This window comes from Ovis aries, chromosome 6 (genome assembly GCF_016772045.2).
Source record: "Ovis aries strain OAR_USU_Benz2616 breed Rambouillet chromosome 6, ARS-UI_Ramb_v3.0, whole genome shotgun sequence".
NCBI classification, from domain to species: Eukaryota; Metazoa; Chordata; class Mammalia; order Artiodactyla; family Bovidae; genus Ovis; species Ovis aries.
The window spans coordinates 56,330,427-56,349,149 of NC_056059.1; the positions used below are offsets into that span (position 1 = coordinate 56,330,427).

At 37.7% G+C, this 18,723-nt stretch overlaps 1 protein-coding gene across 13 annotated transcripts in view; it reads right to left on the reverse strand.

The window, feature by feature from the left end:
* ARAP2 (ArfGAP with RhoGAP domain, ankyrin repeat and PH domain 2) overlaps positions 1-18,723 on the reverse strand; it is a 198,264-nt gene that overhangs the window by 126,962 nt on the left and 52,579 nt on the right. For all 13 annotated transcript variants that reach the window (XM_027970922.2, XM_015096434.3, XM_060417574.1 and 10 more), the window contains one exon: positions 10,792-10,970. In XM_027970922.2, the coding sequence (XP_027826723.1) occupies positions 10,792-10,970 (179 nt within the window). The remainder of the gene's footprint in view (positions 1-10,791; positions 10,971-18,723) is intronic.

The window sequence follows — 18,723 nt, forward strand, 5'->3', positions numbered from 1 at the left end:
GTAATATATTATCTAGCCATAAGGGTTTTGGAATTTGATTTATCATACCATCTCACACCTTAAAAATATAATTAATCTGTACCTCAAAAAATGAATTATCTCTGTCAATAGGTTCAGATTAAATGCGCTCTGAATTCCTAAATTAAATTATGGCTAGGAAAAAGTATCCATACTAAAGATAACTGCAAAAAATATTGGTCCACTCTCAGGAAGGACACTTTCAGCAGAGACTGTGAAAAAAACACCTCAGAAGCTGCCTTCTCTTTGTCTCGCCTATTGTAAGAGCTAAAAGTAAAAGTACTATTTTCCTATCTCCCTTGCAGCTAGGAGGGGCCATATGTCATAGTTTTGGTCAATAAAATGCAAGTAATTTCCAGCCTGGGGGGCAAGGGGGAGAGACAAATCTTGGAAGAAAAGACTTTTCACCCCTTTCCATCTTCTTGGGAAATAACAAAGCCATTTTAGAATGTAAGCACCCTTGAGATGAAAAGCCTGAGGACAAATTCTTGTACTGTAAGGATGTCAGAGTGAGGAAAAAGAAAAAAAAAATAGGAAAATCTTGTTCCCTGATGGCCTCAGCATGAAATTTGTTAAAACAAACAAGTCCCTATCTATTTACACTATCCTTCAGTTTTTTGTCATTAGAGATACTAATGCATTCCTGGCTGATAAAACAAGTGGAATAAAACAACAATGCAACTAATTTTCCATGCTCATAAAGGGTTTCCATTCACAAACTGCAGAAAAGTTTTGCTTCATGTTTTTAAAAATGTACACATTTTTAGTTAGAATGAGGAAATGACTCATTTGTAAACTGAATATGATTTTTTCTGATGAAAGAACAAATGGCTCCTTTTGTTGGGAGAAACAAACCAGGAATTGAATCAGTAATATAAAAGATACAGGGACATGCTGCTGCTACTGCTGCTAAGTCGCTTCAGTCGTGTCCGACTCTGTGCGACCCCATAGACGGCAGCCTACCAGGCTCCCCCGTCCCTGGGATTCTCCAGGCAAGAACACTGGAGTGGTTTGCCATTTCCTTCTCCAATGCATGAAAGTAAAAAGTGAAAGTGAAGTTGTTCAGTTGTGTCCGACTTCTAGCAAACCCATGGACTGCAGCCTACCAGGCTCCTCCGTCCATGGGATTTTCCAGGCAAGAGCTGGAGTGGGGTGCCATCGCCTTCTCCATGCTAGGTGTTGTGAAATACCTGGAAGAAGGTGACATACTTACACTTTGTATTGTAAGCCCACCTAACAAAACTCAGTACTTAAATGATACCTATGCAGGAGGGAAGCCAAACTTTTCCAACATGCTCCATTTTAATAAGTTCTAGCATAGTATGTCAGCACAGTTGTTAGTATCTAGCATACTATGAATGATAGCATACTATGTACACTCTCCTGCCATGTACCAGTGCGCCCACAGCCCTCAATGCCAGCTCTGGTACAGTATGCTAGAACTTATTTACTTTAAGTAATTAACTAATAATTACAGGAAACAAATTCTCAATCATCCATGCCAATGTTCCTGCTGGATACTGCAACTGTTGGATCAACTTTCAATGTTTAAGTGATTGGAAACTCAAACTCTCTTTTATAAATGGGGAAATAAAATGGGGCTAGCAAGGTAAGACACTTTAGAGAAACAGCTTTCTGATGACCCAGCTTGATATGGGGGTACCTCTAGAATAAAATAGGCTGCATCTCCTCAAACAATTTTCCGTGATGCAACTTCTGCCAATAGCTGGCTAACAGACTACTCTGATTATTATTCTCTGATGGGGGCCTGGCCTGCAGGTGCTGTGTTACTAAGGGCAGAAACATACACTCAGACCAGCAGATGGTAAGACTGACAACCTTGGATGGAAACTGATGAGACTCATCAAGGCTCCAGCCTAAAGAGATGGTGCCTCATTTCTACAAGCAAGTCGTGAAATATCTACATATAAAGAGGCAATTTCTGTTAAAAAATAAAATAAGTGAGGTTCAGCTCAAGGCCCCAGATTCATCCCAAGCAAGGCAAAGATGATTTTTCAGCCTGGAAAGAAACTGTAACCCATTTATCAGCTGCCTGCCAAGGCCATATGGTTTTGAGTAATTAGAGTACCCACTGAACTCACCAGCACAAATGGTCTGTAAAATGTACAGCAGAGTAACAAAATAAATGTCAGTGCTCTTGAGAGCTATTAAAATGACATGACTGCATTTCTTATTAAAAAAATATTTGTGGTGACATTAAGCCATCTTGTCACATACCCTTTAGAATATATTTAGAATATATCTCATTCTTAGAGCCTCATTAGAATTACCTGTGTTGAACTCTCCCTCCCTCCACTCTGAGTTTCTGATCCCAAGAATCAGAAGACAAAGCCTAGTGATTTTAAATTAAAAAAGAAAACAAAACTACCACCTTACGATTTCCATATGTAACAAGTATTAAGAAACACTGAATTAGACAGCAGAACCAGTTGTAGAATCTAAACAGTACAAGTCAACATCATTTAAATATCAGGATATAAACATTTCTCTAGGCCTTCAGCAGAGCCAAAAAAAAAAAAAAAAAGCATGCAATCAGATTATGAAAAAAGCACCTGAAGTTATTAAGACTATTGGTTAGAAACAGGATGGTCAGAATACAGTGACACGTTGGATTGTCAAGAACCTATGTGTCCTGCATGCCAATCCTTTTGCTAATATCCAAAGGATATAAAAGCACTGGTCTTCATTAAGCACACACAAACCACAATTGGTTTAAGACTTGTTTGCTTAGTGCTCTGAAGCTTACAAACAGCTATGAACTCTGATTTGATTTTCCTAACAATTCTGTGAAGAAGGGAGAAAAGATACAGCCATTTTTAAAATGGCTAACCTGTGTTGAGTCGGTACCTCACGACAGCCAGAAATTATGCTAAGTGGTGGGCCTGCTCAAAAGCATGAGATGGGGTATTGGGGAAGCTTATAGTCTGGGGAGAAATGAGAGAGAATTGTAACATGTGCAATAAAAGAATAATCCATGTCTGTAGGGTAAACACTGAATCCAATCCAAAAAAGAGAGTATTGAGTTCATATTCTTCCCAAAGGAGGTGACTCTTGACTGATCAAACAACAAAGTCCAGACCAGACTGATCAGATGTACCTCGCTTGCTTCAGCTCATCTGTCTGCAAATCAGGGCTACCAGTAGTACCTACTGCATCACTGTATGAGGATTAAATTCATGCATAAAAAGTGCTTAGAAGAATGCTTGGGGCAGTAAGTGCTATCTAGTCCCAGATAGCTATTATTATTACCATTAAATTGAAACCAACTGAACATATTACCTATTAAAAAGTTAATTATAAGAAAATGCATGCCTAAAAATAACTATCAGGTGTACATAAATGTTAAAAAATGGAATGGAATATGAATGTTAAACTTTCATGAAAATTAAAAATAAATTACCCATTAACTACAATCTGTCAGCACTACTTTCATTTTCAAAAAATAGGGATGAGTCAGGAACATGCCAAACTTCAACCTTTAAAATCCTATACACTGCAGTGAAAAAACAACAGCATAGAAATTCCATAGGTAGAAATACCTTGTTATGGAAAGCATAAAGCTAAAAACAGACTCTGGAGGAAGCTATATTTTACAGTTAATTTGCTGTCACACAATGTGTGATCCCAAAGAGCATGAATGGCCGTGCTTGGCAGAAGAGGTCTGATGCTGCAAAGGTAGTAATGACATCGTGAGCACCGGGAGTCAGAACTGGGGGAGAATCTTGTCTGATCCATTTACTGGCCCTATGACTACTGGCAAGTTCCTTAATTTGTCCAGACCTCAATTCCCTCATTTACATAAAGACAGTAGTATCTACTTTTTATACAACTGCTATAAAAATTGAATGAAGAAATACAAGATGAAAGTCTAATACATCCAGACAGTCCTCTCATTTGAAGGTTCTGAATACAGAATTTGTCTTCAATAAGAATATATCCATTTACAGTGACTGGAAGTATTCACACCAATGATTCCATATTCAACATTCAGGTTAGAGTAAGTGACAAATATTTACCAAGACAGAGAAATGGGTTATTTGTACAAATTAGTAGTAACAGAGCCTGGCTCAAGCTACCTTTTAAAACTACAAAGTGAAAGAGCAAAATAATGGTTTCATTCCTAAACAGAAAAATTAAAGAAGGGTTTATTAACCCCAAATTTGCTAAAATCTCAAACCTATTTTTGGAAATATGGGTGCCAGGTTTCCCTGCCAGGAATTTAAGAACTCGGTGCTTAGACATTTGTGGAAAACAGATGTGGCATTGTGTGACATTGGCATCAGACTTCCGGGCAAACACCAGATGCAGAGTTTGGCCAGATATAGAACTCAGAGAATTTGAGGCCACCACCTCCATCCTGCTGCTTCTTTCTGCACCACACAAGCCAGAGCCCTATGGGGTCTATTTAAATTCTATTAGAATTTCATTCCCATACCAGACACAGGGGAACATTACACTGGGGGAATGAATCTCTTGTTACACCCGGATTTGAGAATGTTTAATCAAGTGAATGTAGTTAAAACCTCAATGCCACAATTATCATTAAATGGATACACAAACCCACCAAGCAAGACATCTGGTTGTAATGAAGTCCTTAATATTAACATGACATTCAAAAACTCATCAGGAAAAGATGGGAGGCTGAATATCAGGACAACATCACAAATGGAAACCAAAGTCAATTATCTTCAATTCGCCTCAAATCTATTGGCAGAAATTTCACTCAAGCAGCAATACCTTATATATAATACTACATATCTTCATATAGCCTATGTGAAAAAAAAAAAAAGAAAAAAACCCCTAATATTCCCTAAGGCATTTCTCCTACTTTGAAGCTACTTCAAGTTAATTTCAACAATCTGCTAAAAAATGAAAGGGAAAGAAAGATATTAAAAACTGAATCTTTGAACTGGGCAAGTGATAAAATGAAAAGTGAAGTGAAAGTCACTCAGTCGAGTCCGACTCTTTGTGCCCCCATGGACTATATAGTCCTTGGAATTCTCCAGGCCAGGATACTGGAGTGGGTAGCCTTTCCCTTCTCCAGTGGATCTTCCCACTCGGGCATCAAACCCAGGTCTTCTGCATTGCAGGGGGATTCTTTACCAGCTGTACCACAAGCAAAGCCCAAGAATACTAGAGTGAGTAGCCTATTCCTTCTCCAGGTGATCTTCCTGACCCAGGAATCAAACCTGAGTCTCCTGCATTGCAGACAGATTCTTTACCACTGAGCTATCAGGGAAGCCTGATAAAATGAAAAGTTCATGTTAATTGTGTAGTTTAGATTCAGCAGTGAACTGTTGATAAGAACGTGCAGACTGCTATCTCCTTGCTATTATCATGCTACTTTTCTTAAAAAGTAAAGAACTTCAAAAATAAGACCATAGTTCAGATAATCCATTCTAACAGCCATTTTTAACTTACAAAACTTAAGTTCTTGATTTAATAGAAGAGATGGACCCAGAAAAAATGAAAAAGTATTAAAAGTGTATCTGTACGGATGCTTGACATGGAAATCTTAAGGCCACCTACTGGAAGTAGAGGAAAAGTACAAGAAAAGATGAATAATAATCCACAAATCAAAGTAAATGTCCAAACATACACACAGAGTTAAAAGAACTTATGTGAACTAAGAGTTTCAAATTGTTTTTCATGCACTTTGTTTTATGCTGACTTTGCAAATGGAGTTTTAATCTCTCCAATAGATCACACTCTGGTAATAAAAGTTTGCATTAAGAAAAAGGAATTAAATAGTCATCATATAATTTATAAGCTGAAAAATCAAAATTTTATATAAAAATTATTAAGATTGTAGAAATTAAAAAAAAAAACAGCAGCTATAGTTTACAACCATGCACAATTTACTGAGACCAGTTCTTCAAAATTTAAAAATTTTTTACCACTAATAAAGATTTTCTTAACTTTCTACTTAAACATTCCCACATTCCAAAATGTTCCATCAGGAAAAAGATTCACTTAAATGAAAGTTAACCAGAAAAAGAGGTATTGTAAGCCCAAGGAGAGAAAGGACAAACTAAAGCAGCACTCAGTGCTGACAAAGGAGAGCTCTATATATTTTCCAGCTCCAGAAATACCTTCTCTCTTTTGCTGGATGCTTATAATTTTTAAAGAAGAAAAAACCCACAGAGCAGTGTTTTACTGTGTGTGGTTTTTGTCAGCAGTCACTGAGTCAACTGGGATGCTTTACAGGAATGGAGATTCTAATCGCAAGCCCCAGGAATTCTAAGTCAATGGGTCTGGAAAGAGCCCAGGTATCTGGAACTTTAACATGAAATGTAAATAATGGCCTTAGAGATAGTAACCCTACTCTCTTTTTCACAGGATGCCATTCAAACAGAAAGAGATTAGTTTAACTATCTGAGCCAATCAGTAGCAGAGCAAGAATGAAAACCCAGAACTGCTACCACCCAGTTCAATCTTCTTTGCTCTAAATAAGCTTCCAACATTACATTTTATTAATGCTTCAACGTAAGCTGGAGCAGCTACCCTTCCACCTCTACTCTCTGTTTACTCGCTCTGGAATGACTTCCAAAGAAAATTAGTAAAACTATCATATGTATAAATAGAGGCAGCCTACCACACTCCTCCATCCATGGGATTTTCCATGCAAGACTACTGGAGTGGGTTGCCATTTCCTTCTCCAGAGGATCTTCCCAACCCAAGGATCAAACCTGGGTCTCTTACATTGTAGGCAGACGCTTTACTGTCTGAGCCACCAGGGAAATAGTTCAAATAGAGGCAAGAAAAATGAAAACAGTTCATATGTGAGGGAGAGGGGTATACATCAGCTTTCTTTTTTATTCTATTTATACTTTACGTTAGGTGGGCAATAAAAATCACAGTTTTTAAAATTAAGTTTTGATGCATGAACTTAAATTAGATCCAGTACAAATTAAGTTACAGAGACTCAAATCTAACACCTCTTACATTTTCACAGTTTTTTTCCTATCATTCAAAAAAAAAAATAAGATTACTTCATGTATTGTGTGTATAAAACTTTTACATCTAACTATTTCACTATCTTTTAATGCTTTTCCTAAAACACAGCTAAAAGACCTCTGCATTCATGAGAAGGGCTCCTTATTTAGTCCATCACTCAAGCTCTTTACACAGTCTGCTCAACCACGTGAGAAAACCCATGAGCAACCTTCCTTTGGAAAGAAAGATATACACCAGGATATAAAACAGATGAAACAAATATGTCAAGGCTTAACCATGAAGGGCCTTCCTTAATTTATCAATCTAGTCTTGAGCCAACCAGTTCCCGAAGACATGACTCAAGACCAAGTCCCTTAAGACCTAGCTCCATATAATATGATGCAATCTTTTAAGACCACATATACAAACAGTAATATGCACTTTCTAAGGGTACATAAATAGGCATGTTAACGCATTGAAAAAGTCTTGAAATATACACTCATTAAAAATAGGTTTACTTCTTGAAAGATGAGGAAGAGTCCGGCATGAATAATTTAATTTTTAAGGAGATTACATGTATTACTTGTACATGAAAGTGTTTCTAATTCCAAGACTTCATTAGATGCCATTAGACTTTTCTTCCTGGAAAAGAAGACTGTCCTCCTCAGTAAATGTGTTGCTTTAAGTGTGTCCGACATGTTTACTGAATGCATACTCTGAACCACCTAGGCAAGGAAGTTATTCAAGGAAAGACTCCTTAGGCTATTTCTGAAATGTCATAAGCCAGAAATTTTCTTTTCAACATACACTTTAAAAAGACACTTTGATGTAGTGACAAAGAAGCTAGGCTTAGAGTTACAAAGTTCTTGTCTTAAACTCTGCATGATGAACTGTAACTCTTTAACAAGTTACTTAATCCTTTATTGTCCTCATCTATAAAACATGGATGAGAATATCTTCTCCTACATTTTTGGGGAAGATGAAAAAGAAATGTTTATACATTAATTAGCATAGTACCTGGTACCTAATAAATGGTGGCCGTTTGTTAGGTACAAATGGTCATTATGCTTTTCATGCTGAAATATTAATATGAAAGCAAGAATTTCATATAACTTCTTGCTAACAAAAAAGTATTAACAAAACTTTAAAAACACCTGAGTTAAATTCACTCACTACAGTCCATTTTAGTTCGCGGATTCCTAGAATGTCGATGGACGTTCACTCTTGCCATCTCCTGTTTGACCATTTCCAATTTGCCTTGATTCATGGACCTAACATTCCAGGTTCCTATTCAATATTGTTCTTTACAGCATCGGACTTTGCTTCTATCACCAGTCACATCCATAACTGGGTACTGTTTTTGCTTTGGCTCCATCCCTTCACTCTTTCTCGAGTTATTTCTCCACTGATCTCCTGTAGCATATTGGGCAGCTACCGACCTGGGGAGTTCCCCTTTCAGTATCCTATCATTTTGCTTTTTCATATTGTTCATGGGGTTCTCAAGGCAAGAATACTGAAGTGATTTGCTATTCCCTTCTCCAGTGGACCACATTCTATCAGACGTCTCCACCATGACCTGCCCATCTTGGGTGGCCCCACACGGCATGATTTAGTTTCATTGAGCTAGATAGGGCTGTGGTCCATGTGATCAAATTGGCTAGTTTTCACCCTTATGGCAGAAAGTGAACAGGAACTAAAAAGCCTCTTGATGAAAGTGAAAGAGAGTGAAAAAGTGGCTTAAAGCTAAACATTCAGAAAACTAAGATCATAGCATCTGGTCCCGTCACTTCATGGCAAATAGATGGAGAAACAGTGGAAACAGTGTCAGACTTTATTTTGGGGGGCTCCAAAATCACTGCAGATGGTGACTGCAGCCATGAAATTAAAAGATGTTTACTCCCTGGAAGGAAAGCTATGACCAACCTAGATAGCATATTCAAAAGCAGAGATATTACTTCGCCAACAAAGGTCCATCTAGTCAAGGCTATGGTTTTTCCTGTGGTCATGTATGGATGTGAGAGTTGGACTGTGAAGAAAGCTGAGCACCAAAAGAATTGATGCTTTTGAACTGTGGTGCTGGAGAAGACTCTTGCAAGTCCCTTGGGCTGCAAGGAGATCCAGCTGGTCCATCCTAAAGGAGACCAGTCCTGGGTGTTCATTGGAAGGACTGATGCTGAGGATGAAATGCCAATACTTTGGCCACCTCATGTGAAGAGCTGACTCATTGGAAAAGACCCTGATGCTGGGAGGGATTGGGGGCAGGAGGAGAAGGGGACGACAGAGGATGAGATGGCTGGATGGCATCACGGACTCGATGGACATGAATCTGAGTGAACTCCAGGAGTTGGCAAAGGACAGGGAGGCCTGTCATGCTGCGATTCATAGGGTCGTAAAGAGTCGGACACGACTGAGCGACTGAACTGAACTGAAAAACACCTACTTTTAAAGGATAACATAAACTTAGACAATCTAAGTAATATAACAATGAAACCAGTAATTTTAAGTCCATCAGGTCTGTGCAAGTGAAAAATGAAAACTTCCATTAATTTGGCAGAGAAACTTCCATTCTGATACATGCAAATTATGTATTTCTAATCTTTATTCCATTTTTTAAAAAAGTTTTAATCATCTTACTTCACAGACTGAAAATGTTCACATTCAATTCATACACATTATTAAGCTGTACATCACTACTCTTCTTGAAGAATATGCTAACTATCCAACTTATTAATATGCCAACACTGTTCAGTGATGCTTTCCACAGTTAATTGGCTAAGAAATCTTATCCCCAAAACTGTAATGAAGAAGTTCACACTGAAGTTCACAAGAAAGCTTGGATAAAGATCTATAGTTAATTTTTTTGAAGCTACTATTTATTTTGAGTTGTTATCTCTATTTTGTTATGAAAATAGTCAGCATTTATATTTTACCTTATCATAACCCATTATAATTTATCACAAAGTAACTTCATCTTAGATCAGATATCCAAACACATTACTTAATTCCATAGATAATGACTTAGCATCTAATATATTCTAGGCTGAAAGATTAAAACTTCATTCCTAAAAAGGGGTAAGAAAGTAATTTTCTTATACATATTAAAAGCCAGATATGTTAGAGAAAAAGTCTACAGAATCAAATGAAGTTAACAGAATTTGCTAAAACTTTAACGTAAGTCTCCTGAAAACGTTCAAATTCTCCACTGAATCCTTTGATATTAACCAACATTAATATACCGACAATTTATCTTATTTATGTGATATGTATATGTGTGCATGTGCGTATGTGTGTTTGTGTGTATATAAACCACTGGCTTCTAGCAAATTATCTCCTCTGCAAGTGACATATTTGCTGCAAAACAAATAAACCTAAATCCTGTAAATTCAGGAAAATATGTTACCTGTGCCTCCTTTATAATTTTCTGTCACAAAACAAAAGAATTACAACAGGCACAGAACAAGGTCTATGTCTTCAGCAGCTATAGTGGTTAACTGGTTCTTAATTATTCTCTCATGTAGTTTTGTAACGTCACTTCAGCTCAAGAATACTTTTCAAAACTCAATTTTCATTGACTCTATTTCCTCAGTTCTTTCAACGAGTGATGTCTAGTCTCAAATTTGATGTAGATTATCTTCCTGCTGCTAGTGGAGCTGAGAAAATTCAACAGAGCAACTCTTGGTTACATTTAACGGAGTACAGAAAGCATAGCAAACCTCCATCAGTAAAACACTAATAAGTCAAACAAAGCATGGCCGTAACTGTAGTTTGTCATCTTTGTGAGGAACCACAATCTGCAATCACCGTAACGTGGCTCACCTGTTCATTTTTGCAAAGCCACACGCTGTTTCCACTTAACACAGTAAAAATTTTAGCTTTATAGCCTCTCAGTTCAAGATATCCACATTTCTCAGGTGCAACAGCAGCTTGAGACTGTGAAGAAAGGGCTTGTAACTTCAGTGCATTTAATAGTAGGCTGATCCAGTCATTTCTTTCCTCTGAAAACAAAAACAGGAGAAAATATACACCCATGCTTAATAAGCTATAAACACATAGAAATGTGGAAAAAGACTGACTTTCTCTGAAATAGATCATTTACAGATCCTTCCCCAGAACCACCATCTAAATGCTACTGTTGGCAGGGCAACAGCCCAATTCTGTTAGGTTATTAGCCATTCCTCGGTATTCATAGGCACCTGGTTTCAGGACCCCCCACGGGATACCTAACTCCATAGATGCTCAAGTTCATAACAGCGAGCCCCGTGCATCCCCAAGTTCACCAACTACAGATTCCAGCAACCAAGGATCAAAAACATCCTTGCTGTGGGACCCAAGGTTACAGAGGGCCGACAGTACGCAGTTGTCCTGTAACCAACATCACTGGCTTCACCTGGAAGTTGAATAGAAATGCAAAATTCCGGCCCTCCTCCTGAATGGATGAATCAGAATCTTCATTTTAAGATCTCCAGATGATGCATATCCTCTACGCAGCATTGTTAGATTACTCATGAGACTGGATTGTCTTTTTTAATATAAAAAAGTAATACGGCTGCTGAACAGGTAACAGATTGTACCCAGCAATACAGTTACTAAAATATCCAGAAAAGCTTGCTTTGTAGCAGGCATTTGGAACCGACTCAAGAGTGCGCTTGTCTTGATGTTCACTCATACCTTTCACTAACAATAGCATCTCATCTGTTAAAACTTGTTCTCTCGCTCCTTCCACAGAAACTACATGACCTTCAACTACAGCATATTGTGTTACAGACAAAGGAATTCAATCCAGGCCCCGGAGAGCAATCAAAGTTGTAAGTCAAGTTAGATATGAACACATACTAGAACACAGAATACTGTAAGTGTCATACGAATGGTATCAAGTTATATATGAATCAACTCAACGGAGGTGAGGGATTTGCTGAAGGTCATATAGCAAGTTAGTATTAAGATTAGGAGAATCAAATGTTTTAAGTCTCAGACATTGTTCTTGACACTATAAGGGGCAGAAAAAAAAGGATATTTGTGTGAGGTCTTGAGGATGAGGAAGAATTTAAAAAAAAAAACCAACTGGAGTTTGGAAGAAAACAAGCAAAACAGTATTTTAAGCAGAGGAAACAAACAACGAACATCTGCTCAGGGGACTATTATAAATAAGTAAATTTACAATTTTGAACTCACAAAGAAGTGATGGGAAATATGGCTGGAGATCCTATAGTGCCTAGGATAAGGAATTTGGTCTTTATTATGGAAGCAAAAGAAAACCATCTCAGAATTCTTACCAAGAAAGGGACAGATTAGGATGATGACAGAACAAACTGGAAGGCAGGAGATCAGGAATAAGGCAACAGAGACTTAAAGTACAATGAAAATGGAAAAAACAGCTGTGGTTCTGAATATGTTTGAGTATGTTTGACAGGTGTTCATCAAAAAATGAATTACTCAGAATAAAAGGTAGTTTGGAATCATGAATCTACCAAAGAAAATAGAAGGTTCTATTAACAGAACCACCTGAGGTTTTCAGCACCCTAGCATGAGCATCTAGGCGTAAGTAAAGGCAATCCATGCAAGAGAATACTCATGATTGTGGATAAGTGTTTAATCTAAAAGGAGAAGAAATGGCATATACTTGAGGTATAACTGATTCTAGGAGGATGGAAAATGGGCCAGGGGAAAAAAAAATGTAAAAGTGGCTTTACCAAGGTGAAAAGGAAAACAGACAGACAGACAGACTGAATTCCAGGTAGGAAAAATTTTTGAGAAGGAAAGAGTAAGGTGGACCCAAGTTTGGGAAGCTGCCTGGTATCTCAGATCCTTTTAAGACAGGTCTGGTTAGAGATAATGTCATTGTAGATTGAAATTAAGTCTCCATATTAGACTTACTTACATTTCAACATGGATCCCCAGTTATTTTGTAATACATGTCTTAATTTTTAAAGTATCTTCATTCTTGCTCACCTTCAAAACTACCAAAGCTATTTAGTTGTGTCTTTAATGACCAAGGCCAAAGTATTTATTAAAAACTCATTTAATGATATTTTATTGCAGGTATTACATAATCCCCAAATAACAGTGCTTATTCCTATGTATCAGCACTCAAGTTTCTCCAGCCTCATTATTAAGTAAAAGACATGAAAATATTCAGGAAACTAAGCCAATACATTTTGTTATTGTTTAGTCACTAAATTGTGCCTGACATTTTGGGACCCCATGGAATGTAGCCCGACAGGCTCCTCTGTTTATGGGATTTCCCAAGCAAGAATACTGGAGTGGGTTGCCATTTTCTTCTCCAAGGGATCTTCCCAACCCAGGGATCGAACCCACATCTCCTACACTGGCAGGAGGATTCTTCAGCACTGAGCCACTTGAGAAGCCCTATTCTACATTTTACATCTGCACAGATAGACTGCTCTGGGATAATGTGTTACATTTTCAGTAACAGCAACAAACTTTCCACTTGGTGATTATTTGTGATCATTAAGTACACACAGATATTCCTGCCAAGTAAATGGTATATAATGTTTTCTGTTTGTTTATTTATGCTAATCCACACAAATCATAGACTTTGAAATGTAGACCATAATTTAACAAACTGGGCCAAAGTGATTTTGGTTTTCAGACTACTATTAGCGGATATCTCAGTTTATCAGGAAATAATTTGAAATTGGCAACTGCATTAACTGTTAGTCTTAAGTATAGTATGACTCCATCTCAACAAATGGTGCCCTTATAGCCTAGAAGAATTCTCTAGCTACTGAGGTTCTCACTTGCTAATAGGAAGTAACAATCATGAAGAACAGGACTGAATACTAATGTGCAGTTTATACTTAATAACCCATGCCAAAGGAGATAAACAGTGAGACAGGCAATTCAAACACAATAAAAGAGATTACAAGTGTCATTGGTATTTGCAAAGTGTGCACACTTGGACATGGGGAATATGCTTTGACAAGTCACAGCATCCCAAAACAAATAATAATTTCCCTTTGGGCACAGGCAAACCTGTATACTGTGCTGGATTCTGCCTACTATTCAAACTAAGGTACTTTTATTCTTTCTAAAAACAAATGTTTTTTGAGTGTCTATCTTGATCTTATTAGCATGTGCTAAGCATTATTCCCTCTGAGAATATGCTCTGACTGGGACATGGCTTCACTCCGAATAGAGCATTTTAGGTTGGAAAAAGGAAAAACAAAAAAAAGGATACAGAAAACAAAATTGCCACTTTCTTGTGATTATGCTAGAATATAAATAAAAACCATAAGTGATCCCCTCAAACCTCAAGCTAGTTAAGGTTTTCTGGAATGTCAACTCAAAGTACACAAAAAAAGGTTAAAAAAAAATCAACAGAGGATACTTAGCATCCTCTAGACTCTACTGGATTTAGCAGTAGACACATTCATTAGCAAAATAGGACTGATTACATAAGGGATTGCCACACAAGGGCCATGTAAAACATGAATAAAAGAATTGAACAAAATTCATATGTACTCTTAAGTTTTGATATAATCTAACTAAAGATTCCTCAGTGTAACCCATGATCAATATTAGACAAAGAATTATTACATACTATGGTTATTCGTAATGGTAATGATTCATTCATATGCATGTCCACTTAGTTCCAGCTATGCTCTAAGCCCTATTCTGAATACCAGGAATGAAGCAGTGAACAAGACAGATCCTGGCCTTACTCTCCAGAAGTTTACATTCTTGTGAAAGAAGGCAGGCAATAAAACACAGATATATATGACACGCTGACAATGCAATGGGATAGAATACAGCACAGGAAGAAGGGCACAGAAAGTACTATTCTATGTAGGATAACAGAAAAAAGCTCAGGAAGAAGGCGATGATTTTGCAAAAGCCTAAAGGCAAGGGGGAGGATGACTGGAGAAAGAATGTTCAGGACACAGAAAGCAGCAAGTGCCAAGGCAACCATAGGTTTGGCATGTTCACAGGCCAAGAGGCCCCTGTAGTTGCAGCATGGTGCGTGAGGGTGAGCATGGACAAATCAAAGACAGGAGAGACCCTGCATGGGCTTCTGGACCTCACAGCGACTTCACTCTCGGTGAGCTAGAAAGACAACAGAGCATCTGAAGTGGGAGACAGGGCCTGATTTCCTCGCTAGAGGATCGGACAACCATAATGAAAATATGGCTGCTGCTGATCATGGGAGGTTATGACAGTCATCCCACAAAAAGGTGGTTTGTGGGAGAGCGAGAATGGTGGAGGTGCCGAGAACCGGTTAGAACCCAGGCATATTTCCAAACGCAAACTGTTAAGATTTGCCGAATCTGGCCTGGATGCAAATAGGGTAGGAAAAGGTTCAACAGTGATCCCAAAGTTTGAGGTCTATTATATTATGACCGGCAATCAAAGTACACCAAAGAGAACTTTCACTCCTCTAGTTCTTCCTCCAGATGACAAGTGCTCCATGCCTTGCTTCTGAAAACAAGGGAGATTTCAAAACAGGTAAGTCTGTTTGCCCAAAACAGGTAAAGAAAATTTATATGCTTCTCATCCCAAATTCCCAAGTGTTCCTTAAAAAAAAAAAAAAAATTTAGTTTTGCAGTTTCACAGCTGCCACTAGAGGGCTGTATGATGCTGTACAGAAACAGAATTAAGGTGGACACAAAACATGGAATCTGCAATTAAGGGGCAGTACCGAAAATGGTCCTTGAAACGGAATGACTACTCAATTTTTTTTTTAATTGAACTATAGTTGATTTACAATGTTGTGCCAATTTCTGCCGTGTAACAAAACGATTCAGTTATAGATATATATACATTCATTTTTTAAAATATTCTTTTCTGCTACAGTCTATCCCAGGAGACTGGAGATAGCTCCCTGTGCTATATAGGACTTTATTGCTTATCCATTCTAAATGTAATAGTCTGCATCTACTAACCCCAAACTCCCAGTCTACTCCTCACCCTCTCTACCCCTTAGTAACCACAAGTCTGATCTCTACATCTGAGTCTACTTATGTTTTATAGACAAGTTCATTTGCACCATATTTTAGATTCCACATATAAGCGACGTATTGTATTTGCCTTTGTCTTTCTGACTTTTGTCACTTAGTATGATAGTCTCATGTTGCTGCAAATGGCATCATTTCATTCTTTTTTATGGCTGAGTTGTATTCTACTGTATGTGTGCACCGCATCTTCTTTACCCACTCCTCTGTTGAGAGACATTCAGGTTGTTTTCATGCTTTGACTATTGTGACTAGTGCTGCTATGAACACTGGGATGCATGTATCTGTTTGAATTATGGATTTGTCCAGGTATATTCCCAGAAGTGGCACTGCTGGGTCATATGGTAGTTCTAGATTTCTGAGGAACTTCTGTATTGCTTTCCATAGTGGCTGCACCAATGCACAGTCCCACCAACAATGTAGAAGGGTTCCCTTTCCTCCACATCCTCTCCAGCATTTGTTATTTGTAGACTTTTTAACGATGGCTCTTCTGATGGGTGTGAGGTGGTGTCTCAAAGTAGTTTTGATTTGCATTTCTCTAATAGTTAGTGATGTTGAACATCTTTTCCTGTGCCTCCTGGCCATCTGTATGTTTTCTCTGGAGAAATGTCTATTAAGGTCTTCTGCTCATTTTTTGAGTGGGTTTTTTTGTTGTTGTTAAGTTGTATGAGCTGTTTGTGTATTTTGGAGATTGAGCCTTTGTCAGTCAGATTATTTGCAAATACTTTCTCCCATTTATAGTTGTTTTTTTTTTTTTTAATGGTTTCCTATACTATGCAAAAGCCTGTAAATTGGATTAGGTTCCATTTGTTTATTTTTGCTTTTATCTCTATTTCCTTGAGAAACTAACCTAAGAAAACACAGGCATGATTTATGTCTGAGAAAGTTTTGCTGATGTTCTCCTCTAGAAGTTTTATGGTGTCATGTCTTATGTTTAAGTCTTTAAGCCGTTTTGAGTTTATTTTTGGACCACTCAGAATTCTTAAACTTTCTTCTAATTATAAGAACTACCCACTGAAAATATCACCGGTTTCTTAAAGTAACACAACACCTGTGTTACCACAGGTGTCAAGGGAATACATATTAACTGAAGGATCATTAGCTGTTACAATCCTCTGAGCAATTCCAGCAGTCCTGCTTGAGGAGGAAAGGAATCAGACTAAATTTTCTAGGTTGAGGAAGAGAATTCCAGATGTTATAATTTCAATAAAATTAACTTGCAGCTAAGAAAATAACACTTCACTAGGAAACCCAGGGGAATTGAAACCTTAGAAAATCTGTGGGGAAAAGCTGCCAAATTGTAATCTTCTCTTAGCAATGCCAGTGGGTGACGTGGGAGTTTAGAAATCGTGACACTGGTTTCAGGGGAGATAAAGGGAGCTGTGTATATAGGTCACTCAGAATCTTTTCACCAAAAATAAAGAATTCATCTCTGTTAGATGTCAAACTACTGCCCCTTTCTGTCCTAAACTTTGATTTTGCTTCTTAATAAGACTGAAGCAAAGTTTTTCATAAGCAACTATGATTGATTTCTCATTTTCCACCAAATAAAAAATAATCAAGCATTTGTATACATGGAAGGAGGACAAAAAGACAAACACTTAATAAAAACACATTCAGCATCTTGCTGAAGGTTCCCTAGTAAATATATAGACACATGTGCTATTTATATATATATACATATATCTACACTTATCTTTTAAAAATGTGAGCTGTTACTATGTAAAAACAACTTTTAATGAAAATAACATAGTAATTCTATGTGGATAGTCTGTTTTCACTGAAGCAGTATTTTCATGGTTTTAAAAATTAAAGACCTAAGTCTTAAAAGACCTAAGTCATATTCAACACACAAAAATTCATACCAAAGTTCATGAAATTCTTATACTAAGCTTACATCATAAAGATGAACTCCATACCACAGAGGGATTTATTGGTCCATTGTAAACATGTTACTTTTAAACATGTGTGGGTTGATACATTTTATTTCAATAAAATGTGTCTGTTTAATTTTTAACTGCCACAAGTAAATATGGCTAAACAGATTTTCACACAAGTTGAAGTTTTATTTAGTACATCTATCTTAAAATGCAGACTCTATGGCATATGTGAATTTTACTACAAGAAGCCAAGGGGAAGAGGATAAGCACCTCAAAGAAATAAGCATTTAGCTCGGCCAGTGGAGGCCAGAACATAAGGATAGACCATTCTGATAGCCAGTTGACAGGAGCAATGTCGTGTGTTTTAAGAAAATACAGAAACAGAGAAACTGTGATACCAAATATATTTCTCATATTGAGTATCACAACTGTAGAAGACTTTCTGAATTTCAGGCAATGAGTCACAATACATATGTCTGTCTCAAATACTCTAGGACAGGGGTTGGCAAACTTTCTGTAAAGGGTCAGAGAGTAAATTTCCTAGGCTTTCCTGGCCAGACAGTTTACAGCAATTACTCAACGCTGCCACTGCAGCACAGAAGGAGCCATAAGGCAAGCAACATGTAAATGAATTAAAGTGTCCGGGGACTGCTGCTGCTACTGCTAAGTCGCTTCAGTCGTGTCCGACTCTGTGCGACCCCATATATGGCAGCTCACCAGGCTCCCCCATCCCTGGGATTCTCCAGGCAAGAACGTTGGAGTGAGTTGCCATTGCCTTCTCCGGTCTGGGGACTAGTAAGATAGTATTTACAAATACAAGCAGTGAGCCAGATTTAGGTTACAGGCCAGCTTGCCAACCTTGACTCCAGGCAATAGTTTGTGACTTTTTTTTTAAAGAT